We start from the raw sequence: 15,869 nt of genomic DNA on the forward strand, positions 1-15,869 counted from the left end.
TGTGGAAACTTCTCCGTTTTGCCAAATAAAAGTATAAAATTATATCTTAATTACACACTGCTACAAACCCGACGTAACGAAATGGTTGTCTGTCACAGACACAGGACTGACAGCCCTGCAGACAAGAAAACAGGCGCTGAGGAAGAATAACTTTCAAGGGTATATAGGTTTAACATCAACGGCTAAAGTGATTTTCTTATTATCAACACAAACTAATATTATAAGGTCCGGGATAGTGTAGTCCAGTGGTTCTCAAACTTTGTCAGACCGCGGCCCGGTAAATTCTTTTTTCTATAAGAAGAAGGCCCGGCGGTTGAGAAACACTGGTTTAGTTAGTAAAGAGTCACTGCTGACTGAAAACGTCCAGACCGACCAGGGTCTGCTCCCATCTAGTGTGTAGAAAGAGATGTATCTCCAGCAGCAAAGCAGCCGGTGCATGAGGCTGACCTCTCGAGCCATCCACTGTGACGAGTTTAAGAATGGGTGAACCTATACCTCCACTCTCCCAATACGTCTTCATGGTGTGTTTTTGAATTAAACTCAGGAATACTTTACATTTTCTTTACCACTTAAAACTTTAGATGGAGGTTAATGGGCCAGGTCGAAAAGCGCTAGAAATAAATCTTCGAGACCAAATACAATTCCTGACGGAGTTCTGTCTACTCAGTTCCCAAATGATGAGGTTTGTGAACTGACAGAGTTTGAAAATCGCTACATTCTCAGGACTCACCTCATATTATACGGTGCTGCGCTCAGATCGACCCCGAGCCCGGACAGACTGCCATCAAGGTCGGCTGCAAGATTGTCGGCGATGTCCTCCACCTGCCAGCTGTTCATCCTGCTGGCAGATGACCCTGTGACATAACAACGAACATTCAGAGAAGCAAGAAATGCTGGTATTTTGGCTGGACATCAAGGGAAGACCACTTAGAACATCCAGAAGAGAGTAATCCTACATTAAGAGAGTCTTAAACGGCTGGGAGACGGGACAGCGAAAACAAAAGTTATAGTATAAAACAAGATAAATTTCTTCGAGTGATGCTTTACATCATCGAGTCAGTCATTGGGTTTTGTGATTTTGTTGTGTTCCCACGGACAAATTGGAGTATTCTATATTTTGTGTATATATAATAAACTGTTTTGGAGGCTCGTGATGTAGATGTAGTAATATTAATGGTAATTATTTAGTCGGGGCCTCATCTTAGAAAGCACTGTCCGTTCTGTAGGGAATGTAAACTAGTACTGCAGTTCAGTGGTGTATATATGTTAGCCATGTATTTGCCTGATGATGGCTTTTAATAGCCGAAACATGTAGCAAACCAAACTAGGCACTGATCTTGTTATAGTTGTGTTGTGACAGTTTTAATAAAGAAATTGTGTATTATAACACAACAGGATGGACGAAATGAAAAAAAAAAGTATTTATAAAAACTTTCAGCCATAAATTCCTTATACAATCTCCTACCAAACTGCTCACATACTTTTTTTTCCTTGGCACTACAGCCCCAGTGGGCCTAGGCCTACCTCCATGAACTTCTCCGTTCACTTCGGTTTTTCTAGATCTTATACATTCGGTAGGACTCCTTGGGCGGGTGATCAGCTCGTCGCAAGGCCTCTACCTGTACACAAACACAGAAAAACGCACACACACAAACTAAACATCCATGCCCTGAGTGGGATTCGAACCCACGATCCCGGTTTCCAAGCGAGCGAAGACAGTACATGCCTTAGACCGCTCGGCTACCGTGACCGGCGTGCTCACATATTTTACCTAGTACAAAACAAAACAAACTCCGTGGCCTGTAGTCCGCAAGCGAACTATACCGACCGAGCGCCCGCCGGAGTGGAACGGGGTCCACTCAGCTTCGTCAGGATAAATGAAGGGCTATTTCAAGGAAATACGGAGGCGACATAATCATCAGAAATGTCGGCTGACTTTCCCCGGACTACACCGCACAAGACAGAACTCTTGGGGAACGAAACTGTTGTAAGGTGATTATCCAAACGCTTTTCTCGATTCGACTTTTCAGCCATGGCTAGAGCCACAACGTCACCACGCTACTGGTTATTAACGTTTAAAACCGTCCTACAGATTCTTAACACATGCAAGAACATAGACAAACTGCAAGAAACCGAGGAGGCCTGTACAACACTTCCGGATTTGAGGTTCTCAGAGCGGTGACTGTGTGGGATATACTGTCGTGTAGACCGGTGAAGTTACAGGACGCTTTGGTGGAGTCGAAGAACAGGCTAAACAACCGCTGAGAAGCAGGGAACACTTCTAGACAGCTGCAGCACCTTATCATTCTACGGAATTTAGTAAAGGTAAGGTAAAGCTATCCTTGTAAGAGGCCGTGGAGGTCCATACGGTTGTGAGACGCTGAACCTCCCACATTTTATAGACAATTAGCTCACAGATGGCGGTGAGGCTGTCAGTCTTACGCGCCAGCCAAACGCCCTTTACCCTCCAGGATGGTTCTGGTGCTCATTTCTGCGAGAGGCTGAGTCGACCCCAGGGCCACAGTGCGGCTGGAAGGATTACGTCAATTGAAAATTCCAATGACCTCGTCGGGAATGGAACTCGCGACCTTCCGTAGAATAGTGCCTCGAGCAACTACGCTACCACGTGTCCCCTTACCAAGGTCAGTATATTAGGATAAATATTGAAGCTCTCTTTCCAAACGTTTGCAAACTCTTAAGGCTAGGTATGCTTTACGTCCGTTTTTGACAAATTCCCGTCAAAATCCCAATAGACTTTATAGGAGATTATTACTTATATGCGAGCATTAACTAAGCTCAGTGAGCTTAGGAAATTGTTAACTACTAATTTCTTAACGACAGGATACTTTGTGAAGGTCTGCGGCCAGCGGCGACTTTGGTCAGACCCGACGTAAAATAAGTTATCTACCATTATATAAAAGCGCTGAATCGTGTATTCCCCCATGAAGGCAGCCGCGGTCCAAAATGTTGGAGCTCGGCTTCGTATTACGGCAGCTGATGGCCAGAGGAGACTTCCATGACTTTTAGCCGTCGTGAAAGCATCAGGTGTTCACAGAGTAGGGTAAGCGTAACTCGTCTCTTTGCTTAATTAAGCACCACATCACGAGAGCGAATGAGGTAGAGTTACTAAGTATTCGTGACTTTGACACCAGATGATGACGCGTGGTCTGTTCATGCCCTGGAAAGTATACAGTCGGGGACAGAAGCCTCGTTACCCACTGAATACGAAGTTGGTGGGACGGCCTCCAGAACTGATCTTGACATCGCAGCGAAGAGATAAAGCTCTACCCTTCCGGTCGTACAGCCAGGCGGCCAGTCACTACACGGCCGAACCCATGATGGTCATTAGAAACTGTTATTTTCCTACCTGCTTGGTTCTTCACCTGACCGCCTCTGTGGTCTAATAGTCAAGAGTTCCTGGCTACAGATCCAGAGGTCCGGATTCGATTCCCGGCGCTACCAGATTTTCTGAGAAGTAGTGGGTCTGGAACGGGTTCCACTCAGCCTCGTGAGGATAACTGAGGAGCTATTTCAAGGAAATAGCGGTTCCGGTCTCGAAAATCGAAATTAACGGCCGTAGAGATTCGTTGCGCTGACAACGCGACCCCCTCTATCCGCTAAAGTTGGCACTAACTTCGCCGACAAGCGGCGGTCGCTCGGTCGGTATAGTTCGCTTGCGGACTAAAACCATGGAGTTCTTTTTGGTTCTTCACCGGTCCATCAGCCAAATTCACATTTACTGAAACAATACGCGCACTCGATATGCAGTACTTTCGAGAACTCGCTAACATACGTATTGCGCTTACGAATGAAAATGGAATCCAAATCAACTCTTACAGCGGTTTGGAACAAGCGCAATACTGCGATATAATATGTTCCAATGCTTCCCACCGTGTATACATATTCACCTATGAAAATCCAATGTGCGTCCTACAAGCGCCAATTAAAGGCCATCCAAGTAAAGCAGGCTAAGAGAAATCTCATGATTGCCTATGGTGTAACCACTTCGCATGCCTGCGCAAAGGGTGGAAAGTTACATCGATCAATCGATCTATTAAAACGCTCGGCGGAAGCAATAAGGCTTATTTACCTATTATAAAGGAATGATTACTGTATTTCCGGCGAACACTGCAATATCCACCTGCCACAACTGTCAATACCAGTAAAAGAAAGACTGATATAAATATGAAGGTATAGGGTAGCCGTCTAAATAGCAACTGCTAACAAGACTTACTTACTTACTTACTTACTTATGGAGCTGAGCCCTTCTTGAGGAGCCGCCATATCTGCAGCTACTCAAGAACTTTCCAGCATTTTATGGAACCCGAAGGTTCATTACCATGTTCAGAAGAGCCCTCCACTGATCCCTATCCTGAGCCAGATCAACCCAATCCATAACATCCCATCCTATCTCTCGAAAATCCATTTTCATATTGTCCACCCACCTACGCCTTGGTCCTCCCAGTGGTCTCTTTCCTTCCGGCTTTCCCACCAATATCCTATGTGCATTCCTCGTCTCCCCCATTCGTGCTACTTGCCCAGCCCACGTCATCCTCCTTGACTTCATCATTCTAATTATACTTGAAGAAGAGTACAAGTTATAAAACTCCTCAATATGCAGTTTTGTTCAACCTCCTGTCATTTCATCTCTTCTCGGTCCAAATATTCTCCTCGGCACCCTGTCCTAAAAACACCCTCAGTCTATGTTCCCCCCTTAATGTCAGAGACCAAGTTTCACACCCACACAGAACCACAGGCAAAATTATAGTTTTGTATATTCTGACTTTTATGTTTTTGGACAGCAGACGAGAAGACAAAAGGTTCTGGACTGAATAGTAGCAAGCATTACCCGAGTTCAATCTCCTCTTAATTTCCTCATCAATGAGGTTTTGATTTGTTACTGTCGGCTAACAAGGTTAATAAAATGAAATACAAATTAAGAGAAGGTTAATATTAATTTTCATTGTGGTTATTTCTTACATTTACATGTTACGATCATAATCAGATACTTCAAAAAATAAATTGAATAACCAGCGAATTGCAAACTGAAATGGGTTTACTTTTCATAACGAAACACATGTCAAATTCGAAGTGTTAAAAATCATGTAAACTGAAACTGAGATTGGATGACGCTGGCTTGTATAAAGTGATGATAAATATTAAAGCGAAACTGAGATTGGATGACGCTGGCTTGTATAAAGTGATGATAAATATTAAAGCAAAATGGGGTAAACGATCAGGATTCGGTTGTGGATCATTTGTTTAATGCTGAGAATAAACAACCAAACTGTCATCCATAAACACCCCATCACATAGCAGCATTATTTCCGCAAGTGTATACACTACCACCTTATTACACTATGGTTCTAAAACACAAGGCTGCAAAAAAAAAATAATATAACGGCAATATAAATGAACATTGAACTTCAGAATTCCAGATCTGTAAAGAAATCTAAACTTGTCCCTGTGCTTAATTATGCACCAATGCATAGCAACGGTGGCGGAGTGGGTGTATAATTTCGTGAATTCCTAATTAACCTCGGACCTAGATGAAGGTGAATGGTCAGCTTCACATGAGCCGGGACAGCGGAGTCTGTGCAGCGACTGGACCACCGAGGGGTCGGAGTTCGAGTCCCGGTAGGGTCAAGAATTTTTTCTCCATCTCGTCCAGACCGGTTCTGGGGCCCACCCAGTTTCCTATCCAATGGATACTGGGGCTCTTTCCCCGAGGGTAAAGCGGCCATGGAGTGAAGCTGACCACTCAACTAGTGTTGAGGTCAGGAAAATGTGTATCTATACATTTACTCACCCATACGCCTTCATGGTGTAGTGCTTAATTAGTTAAACATAAGGACAACTTTACTTTACTTATAATTTATCTCGGAAGGTCGTGGGATCGAATCCCAAAGGGTTGGATTTTTTCCAATTTACTTAATCCTTCTTGCCACACTATGACCCTGGGGTCGACTGAGCCTCTAACAGAAATGAGAACCAGGAATATTCTTAGGGGTATAGGGCGGCCGGCGCGTATGGCTGACAACCTCACCGCCATCTCTGAGCCGACTTTCTAGAAAATGTTGGAACCTCAACGTCTCACAACCCCATGGGCCTTCACGCCCTGTTACGGGGATAACTTTACTTTACTTAACTTTTATCTCGGGCCTAGACGAAGGTGAATGGTCAGCTTCACGCCTCACACAACCTACCTCCCCTCCGTGAAGGGGGCCCTGGTTCCTTGTCATATGAGAAACTGGACAATGTCTGGACGCAGTCGTCCAGAAAAATACTCTTGCCCTACCGAGGATAAAACCCCGACTCTCCAGCTTAAGCCCAGTCACCATACCGAGCTATCCCAAATGTGTACTACCGAAACAGCTGCTCTTTGAAACACACACACCAGAATGCACGGAAACATAACGATAATCATTTCTTGGTCTCCTAATGCTTTATATAACTGCTAACGTGTAGAGAACGAACGAGGCATAATGTCTGTAACGTCCCAGCAACATAAGTGTAGACTGTACGTAACGTCGCAGGCCTATCTGCACTATTCAGCAACTTCGTAACAATGGATCTGTATCAACAGCATTCGGGCATCAAGACGACGGCAATCGTAACGCTAATTTTCTTGGTTTATGCAACAAAAACTTAAGTATGTATACAGACTGCACGGCGTCGAATAATAGGATGACTGCGAACGATAAAGAAAAAAGGCAAAGCTGTCCAAATCCACGAAAATCCGTTCAGAGATTCTGGAGTTGTTTCAGACACACGCGGACGAATGCAAGAAGTAGTGTAAAAAAGTAAAGCTATCCCTGTAACAGGCCGTTAAGGCCGGGTACAGACTAGCGAGCTGTTGTTGCATGTAACCACGTCTTCGTATGGACGACACGTCCATAGTCGTCATGTAACCAGCTTCGAGCGACCAGATTCATGGTGCTCGTGGTGAGCTCGCCATGAAGACATAGCGATTCGCAACGCTACTCCTGGCTCGGAGGAAAAGTTCACATTTACGAGCAAGCGATTGTGGCGTCCACGAGCCTACTGCGAGTCCCTTTGTGTTCGCAGCAAAAACCGACAAGGCAGTGGCTCGCCGGTCGTCTTACAGAGCGTGCTCGAAGTACGTTCGCGTGGTTCGGAAGGCGTCCACACCAACAGAATGTGGTTACAGTAACCGTTACGTTACATGCAACAGCTCGCTAGTGTGTACCCGGCCTAAGGGGTCCTGGTACTCATTTCTGTTAGAGGCTGAGTAAACCCCAGGGTCTAGTGCGGCCGGAAGGATTAGGTGAATTGAAAAATATCCAATGACCTCATCGGGAATTGAACCCGCATAGTACCTTAACCACTACGCTACCGCGTACCCCGACGAATGCAAGAAGCTAGTTTAATTCAATGAGTATTCCAAAGAATTGCGACGGTGCTTAACAATGGTCCATATAAGCATTTGCGATCCTAACCAGGATTTCCATATTTAATATAAGGTATCAATTACGTTTTCTGCTAACATTAAGTATGTCCGAAAAAGTAATGATACATCTATGATTCGTCCCCGGTAAGGATCCTGTGAAGCATATCTTCTGCTTCATCTGCATACCGTAACAGATGTCGCAAGGACAGACGCATTCGGTTAATTTTTTCTCTATTCTTCAGTTCTGTGGGCACCCACCGTGCGCACACTTTCCAAAACTTCAAATGATCATGCATTATGCTGTAAGCTAAACCACGGAACACCCTAGTGCAGTTGCTACACTGTCTCTCGTTATCCTCCTGTCAGCTCGAATCAACCTTTCCACCCGCTGCACAGTTCCTTCTGACGCGATCTCAACAGGGTGACCTGGTCGGACATCATCTATGATTTTCGAATGTCCTTCAGAAAATTTCTCAACCCAGTTGTGAATCGCTTTACGCGACAAACACCTCTCACCGCAGACAGAACATATTTCTTTATGAATATCCATTGCATGAGCATGATGCTCTTCGGTACTACTCATCATGCATGGTTGACATTTGACTACTGAAACCAGCTTGTGAACATACGCATGCACGTCTGCTACCTAGACTGTCATGAAGCTGGACTGTGCTGCTACATAGTGACACACACAGAAAACATACTTCGTCGTTTACAGTTGTTTTACTTTCATTTGTGACGTATTTACTGACGATCCCTCGTTTCTTCTATGATAATGACGCTTTGTGGCGCTCGCTTGTACGCTAATGAGCAGGAACCGGATTTCGATGACGTGTTATCTTTTTTTCCTTGCATCCTATTCGATGCCCGTAAATATATAAATCCCGGGATGAACTGCTGGGTACAGAAATGTAACTGTTATAGGTCCTTTTTTTTATTATTTTTAAGGTTTTAGGTCATTTTTGGGGTTTTGGGGTCATTCTTCGGTAACTTTTGCACTTTTTCTTCATATGTTTTCAGAAGTGTGAATATATGCAAGTAAAGTGTTCTTTCTTTCTCTTTCTCCTGCCTCTACAAAGGCAGCCTGCAGCTGCATCCCAAATACCTGCTACCACAGTATGCAATAACAAGTTGTAATAATGTCCGGTCCTTTCCGTTCGTTTTGCGGAAAGTGCTGAAATTACATGTCGTAAAACACATAAGCTGGCAACAGGGTAAGACAGCGGTCACTCACACTGCGGCCCTTTCCAAGTTCTGTGCAAAGGAATTTGCTTAGTTACAAATATTTCTAGTCGGAATCCCTCGCTTTTTATGATATATTGTTGCTCAATAAAACTCCGTCTGTCTTCAGTTTCTCACCCTTGACCGTACAGACAAAGATACAGTTGACGAAAGGTTCTCAGTGTGAAAAGTTCAGTTTTGTGTTGCACTAGAGTGATTCATTTTATCGCGGTGCCTGAAGCAAGGCCAACTAAATCGTGTCATTTAAAGTAGATTGTAGCTGAATTTGAAGATGATATATTTTCAACTGTCGGTAACATTTTTTACTGTAAGATGTGTGACAAAAATTAGCGGCAGAAAAATGTTTCACGGTACAACAACATATCGGCCGCAACAAGCATATTCGAGCAGTGCAAATTTCGAAGAAAACGAAATCTGTGCAAATGTCACTGCAACAGTGTTCATCTCAAGTCACTGGATTTTTCACAGATTTGTGTGATGCTCTGGTGTCCGCAAATATTCCGTTTTGGGTTCTGAAAAACGAAAAACTGAAATTCTTTCTGGAAGTGAATTGTGGTCGTTCTATCCATGATGAATCCACACTCAGGAAAAACTACCTTTCCAAGTACTATAACGATATCCTGGAAATGATTGGGAATAAAGTGCATGGGAAGAAGATTTTCGTTTCTATTGATTTGACCTGCGATACGGAGGCTCGCTACGTGGCAAACGTCATCATGGGAACCTTGGAAATTGGCGGACCGGGTGAAGTGTTTCTGCTCACGAGTGAGGCGCTAGAATCCGTTAATCATTCCACAATTTGTAAACTCTTCGACAGGTCGATGTTTCTACTGTGGCCAGAGGGTATACGACACGACGACGTCTTGCTTTTTGTGACCGATGCGGCCCCACACATTTCAAAAGCAGGTAAAGTCAATAAAGTCGTTTTATACGAAATTGGTGCAGGTTACTTGCCTAGCTCATGCACTGCATGGAGTGACGGAGGAAGTGAGATCAAGATTTCCTCAAGTGGTTGCTCACGTGTCGTGGACGAAGATTTTCGTCAAGGCTCCAGCTCGTAAAATACAATTTAAATCTATGGTTCCTGGTGTTCCACTGCCCCCGGAACCCGTCATCGCAAGGTGGGGAACGTGGACTGATGCTACAGTTTACTATTGCGAGCAATTTCAGGTAGTGAAGAACACAGTAGATTCAATGAAGACGGATGATGCGAGGGCAACTGAAGCTGCTCATGAACAGTTCTCGTGCAGCGAAATGGAAGGACAGCTGGCCTTCATAAAGGCAAATTTCAGTTCCTTGACAGAAGGAATCCAATGCTTGCAGGAGAATGGAGCAACGCTAGAAGATTCGCTCGCTCTGGTGAAAAAAATAGCCGGTGATTTGGAGAAAGTGTCAGGGGACATTGGTAAAATGGTGTCAAGAAAAGTGAAACATGTTCTAGATAAAAACTCAGGTTATGAAACATTATGCAGCATTTCTCGAATTCTGTCAGGAGAGTCCTTCAGCGCTTTCAGTATTGAAGAACTTACTGCTACTGATTTGGTACACTTCAAGTACGCTCCCATTGCGTCTACAGATGTGGAAAGGAGTTTCTCCCAGTACAAGAATGTGCTGTCGGACAATACGCGCTCTCTCACCTTCGAGAATCTCCGCATGTTGACTGTCATCTATTGCAACTCTGAATGAGGTGGCACTTAAATATTGGAATACATACCGTATATGTACATTTCATAAGCGTTCTAACACGATAGAAAAAATCGTATTAAAACATTTAGCTTCAAATTCAATTAATATTGCTTAATTCTCAACATAAAAACGAGGACGAACTTAAAAGAGTAACGTTGAGTTCACAGTGTTAATAAAGATTAAAAATACATTTTGAAACAATCAGCAGATTTTCCATTACATGACACATTTTAGCTCTTTTTTAATTTGTAGATAATTTTTCTGGATTTTTCGGTCGTTTTATAGGTAATTTTTCTGGAATTTTCTGGTCATTTTTAAAATTTTCTACGTCATCAAAATCCGGGCCCTGCTAATGAGCAACTCTGAAGATGGAGGCAGTTAACTCCAAAACGCTGGTAAACTTCTACCGGACTATACGCCGACACTTCGCTGAAGAAAGCTCTCTCCACAGCTACCGCCGTGACATTCAAACCGCAGTAAGTGCGCACGATTTGCGCTTACCGTAACGGAGTACAGTGGACTGAATTAAGTAATATAAATTTCACCCAAAAACTGTTCTCGGCCTCTAACACAGAATTTTATTAAAAATCGTCCATTGTTTCGCAGATTAACCATGCGTACGAATGACTGCAGGCCTACAAATGAAGGGTCCAACAACACATTTCCATCATGGCTTCCTTTTGTTCACTTCGTGCAAACGACGCAAAAAAGGCTGGAAAAGGGGACAAAACCGATTACAAATCGTCTTGTTCGCTTGAGGCCAGACACACAGGCTACTTAACTTACTACTGCCACTGCACCCTGGTATCGGTAGGCTTCTCGTTCTTCGCCGTCACTCACTTATATCTGTATTCGTGGCAAGGCTCGAGCATTTGGGGATGACAATAAAATAAAAATCACATTTCCGACTAAATTGAGAATGCTTGCTTGTCAGTTCAAAGTATCTTATCTTCAACGCCAATTTTAACATTTCAAGGGTCATTAAATAGGAAAACCTTTCTAATCTGTGTTACAATCGACAAACAGAAATTTTACAAAAATGTAAGGAATAAAATTCGAAATGGCCTCCACGTTCAGAGACACATAACTCAGCTCTGCGCCAGGAAGAAACTCACAAGATTTGGAATAATCCAAGCGTATTCTTTATTTCACCTCCAAACTATTTAACTCTAGGCCACAGTTTATCTCTAGTATTTGCATAACCTTGGTTTTCAGACATCCCCATAGGAAAGAAATAAAAATGATGATTCAAAATCAGGCAAGCATTCAGGCCAGGAAAATGGAGCTTAAGGCCCGTGACCAATCCAGCGTCCAGGATAAATTTCGGAATCACGGACGCGCTTCACGACTGTACTGAGGCGCAGCAGCGTCACGTTGCAACAATACGCGAAGACGCGTACTAGAGGACATATCTTCTAGCAGTCAACTGAAGTGTTCGAAGAAAATTTAGGTATTGAAGGCCATCAACTCGTACCAGTAAAATGAGAGGGCCTATGAGGCGCTCACCTAAAATTTCAGACAAAAGACTGATGGAAAACAGTCGTTACTGCTGATGAGATCGAATCGCATATGGATAACACATGTTATATAGTTGTGAATCTTGGTGATCCCAGTCAGAGCGAACAACATCTGCTGTAAACTTAAGGTCTTCAGCTGACAGTTGCAAAGTCCATTAACAGATGCCCATGTTGCAGGTGCATCGTGTGATACTATTTCTTGCAGTCTCAATGTCATTGGAATACAACTGCCGTCCTTGCATTGTACAGCAGCATGGGCGTTATCTGTATGAGCTGCTGGGCTTCTCCTACTGATGGTAAGCTTTCAGCGTCATCCACGAAATGATCTTCTCTGCGAATTCCGCGAAACGTTCCGGCCCCTCAGACTGATTCAGGATGTAATAAAAACACTGTATAAATAAAGGTAAAGCTAATCCTGTAAGAGGTCATGGAGGCCCATAGAGTCGCGAGACGTCGGGGCGCCCACATTATCTAGACAACTGGCTCACAGATGACGGCAAGGTTGTTAGGTTAGACCGCGCGGCCACTGTGGTCGGTTTCGGTAGATATACTGTTTCCTACATATTAATCTAAGTGGGGCATGCTGCAAGCAATACTGTCTGATATTTCGGGACTCCGTTCCCTAACGTTGATGTCCAAGTCTGTTCTGTACGGAAACGCGAACTGCGAGTAACATTGCAGACCTACTAAAAGTGTCCCTATGGAAAAACAGCAAACAAGTAACAAAACGAGTGAACACGCCGAATAATCATAATCGCGAATCCCTCACTCTGCTTGATAGTTGAAACGTATGGCATAAGATGGCAGTACTCTGCGGGTACAGTTGTAGCGCGGTCGTTCCTCTGACTCGCGAAGGTCACCAGTCTTCACACACTTTCAACACGTGCCGGATTAAGTGAATGACGTCACTACCGCAATCAACTTCAATGCAGAGCCAACAAACATGTTTGTTAGAACACCGAGTCCCCCGATAGTTTGCAGAACAGTATACAAACTACACCTCTGTGCCTCCCTTACGCGTTCGTGACACTGTGGTTCGACTCAGGGGGAGCTTCATTTTACATATGGGGAAAATATAAAGCAACGACATCGTCATCAAACCAAGCAGTGGAACAATCGGAAACGACTTTCTGTTCTTGAGGGATGGGGTCGACACTATCCCTGTTTTGCTGTCCTTGCAATGCAGTTCTCATGTCTCCCATGTGAGGTACAAGCCTCGGCCAGCTGGTTCATTCTCATTCACTGGTTTGCACAAACATTTTTGGCGACGAATATGAATTATTACGTTCCTTACTATGCGATTTTCTCAAGTTTTCAGTTCTTCCCTTCTCTCGGGTTCAAATGTTCTCTTCAACACCCATTTCTCAGATATCCCTAATCTTCTACATTTCTGCCACGAGGCTCCATACAAAAGGAGTCAAATTATAGTTCCGTACATTATAGCCTTACATTCTTCGGCAGGCAAAAGATTCTGAACTGAATGGTAGTAACACTCCCGTAACTTAACAAGATTTTAGTAATACTGTTCCACTGATGTTTCCGAAATATCACGGAAAAGTACAGCTGACAAACAATGATCGCCATATCAGTACATGATACATTCTTACCCTTATAAAATTTACATTCTAGAAACAAAGGTTCACGTCCATAAGCAAAGTTCGTCTGCTTGCAACGAACGAAATTCGACTGTGAAGCTAAATGTACTATACAAAGTACACAGAGATATTGGGTTTTCGGACTTTATCCATCGTCCTGGTTTTTTTAAGATAACTAAGAAAAACACGTTTCGGAAACTGGATCTGTTTCCGTCCTCAGGTGGGGGGGAAAACGCCTATTCTGTTGGGTCCCTTAGAAAGAGCTAGCCTCAATCACTGGACAAGGTCCAACAGAATAGGTGTTTTTCCCTCACCTGAGGACGGAAACAGATCCAGTTTCCGAAACGTCGTGTTTTTCTTAGTTATCTCAAAAAACCTGGGCGATGGATAAAGTCCGAAAACCCAATATCTCTGTGTGTTATACACCATCGTCAGAATCCTACAGTAACTACTTATACAAAGTACAGCCTTAAATGGCAGCAGAGTTTATTCCCCAAAGGCAAGAGTAAGTCCATCACCTGCTTTAGCTATTTCTTAATTACATGGACGTACACGTCCTATTATTGCGCAGTCGGTAAAGCGACTGGCTACGGGATGGACGACCGAGGGGCCGGAGTTCGAGTCCCGGTACGGGCAAGATTTTTCTCTTCTCCACGACGTAGAAACCGGCTCTCGGGCCTACCCAGCTTTCTATCCAATGGGTACCGAAGTATCTTCCCCAGAGGGTAAAGCGGCCGGGGTGTGAAGCTGATTAATCACCTCCGTCTAGTGCCGAGGTAAAGAAAACGTGGATTTACGTGGTATACATCCATTCCCTTATACGACTTCATAACGTAGTACTTAATTAGTTAAGCACAGGGACAACTTTATCTTTACATGTCCTATTTTACTTTACGTAAGAGGTTGAGACCGACCCTGAAACCCACCCGGCCTGTCCCTGTAATAGGCCGTGAAGGCCCATAGGGATCTGAGACGTCGAGGCTCCCACATTTTCTAGATAATCGGCTCACACATGGCGGTGAGGTTGTCAGCCTTGCGCACCAGCCGCCCTTTACCCCCATGGAAGATTCCTGGTACTCATTTCTGTTAGAGGCTGAGTCGGCCTCAGGGTCATAGTGCGGCTGGAAGGATTAGGTCAATTGAAAAATCCAATGACCTCATCGGGGATCGGACCCGCAACCTTTCGACTTGTAACATAGTGCCTCAACCAACTTCACTACCGCGTGTCCCGGGCTCATAACCATTGGAAATGTACTTATTTTATTTTTCTCGCCTGTTAACGCTAACTTTATTTTATCTTGGAATTAATATTAGTTTACTGCCATTATACAGACTGTCATATTTTGTATTTTGTCTTTTAATTATTTTTGTGTATTTCTATATATTCGTGATAACTTTGTAATTGGCCTCTATGCTGTTATGTTTGCACCTAAATAAACAGGAATTCAATAATAATAATTACTATTATTACTACTGTTGTTGTTGTCGTTGTTATTGGCAACAATTTTTAAATTCACAGAGATAATCGATGTGATGTTCTCAGTTCACTTTTCAGTATTCAGATATACGCCAGATTATATTAAGTACCAAATGCAGAAAATAGTTGTCTTATCGAACTAAATAAATAGCTACTTCCATGGAGCTGAGCCCTTCTTGAGAAGCCTCCAGTTGTGCAGCTACTCAAGAATTTCGCAACCTTATACGGAAACCGAAGGTTCATTACCATGTTCACAAAAGCCATCCACTGGTCTCTATCTTAAGCCAGATCAATCCCGTCCATGCCACGCCATCCTATCTCTCTAAGATCCATTTTAATATTATTCAGCCACCAACGCTTCGGTCTTCCTAGTGGTCTCTTTCGTTCTCGATTTCTCAAGAATATACTACATGCATTCCTCTTCTGCCCCGTTCGTGCTGCACGTTTTCTTAACTCGGAACAAAAATCTTACGAAAATTTGGTATAAGTCCCCTCTGTCGGCTGCTTTACACTACCAATCACTAATCTCTTATAGCGAATAAGTCGGATATATAAATATTGCTTCCTTCTCATTTCATGCCATCAGATAATAGCTTCGGTCGTACTAAACGCATAAAACGCAAGACACTTCACCTAGTTTATGTACGAAGGGATTAATGCAAATGCAGACCTATGTAGCTTAAAAGTAAATGGTTCCATTCAAATATTGGACTAATCTCTTTCATTCACCTTCGACGACAGGCTGTAGAAATGAAATGCGAAAATGAACCCTGTTAGCTGGATCGCACGGCTACATGGCATGGATTGCTGTTGTTTTATAGGATCAAGTTTCAGCTATTTTGTTGCTTTTTTGCACTAGACTTTGACATTCCAGTCTCGAGTTAGATGTTCCAATGATTTTCTAGGTGTATGTTCAAGTCTGACCCTTATGTCATCTAACT

General features: G+C 43.5%; 1 protein-coding gene across 3 annotated transcripts in view; it reads right to left on the minus strand.

Moving 5' to 3' along the window:
• Positions 1 to 15,869, minus strand: part of LOC111870203 (transcription factor CP2) — a 193,325-nt gene that overhangs the window by 97,222 nt on the left and 80,234 nt on the right. For all 3 annotated transcript variants that reach the window (XM_033753718.1, XM_023862294.2, XM_023862296.2), the window contains one exon: positions 731 to 854. In XM_033753718.1, the coding sequence (XP_033609609.1) occupies positions 731 to 854 (124 nt within the window). The remainder of the gene's footprint in view (positions 1 to 730; positions 855 to 15,869) is intronic.

Source organism: Cryptotermes secundus, unplaced genomic scaffold, assembly GCF_002891405.2.
Source record: "Cryptotermes secundus unplaced genomic scaffold, Csec_1.0 scaffold1182, whole genome shotgun sequence".
NCBI lineage: Eukaryota > Metazoa > Arthropoda > Insecta > Blattodea > Kalotermitidae > Cryptotermes > Cryptotermes secundus.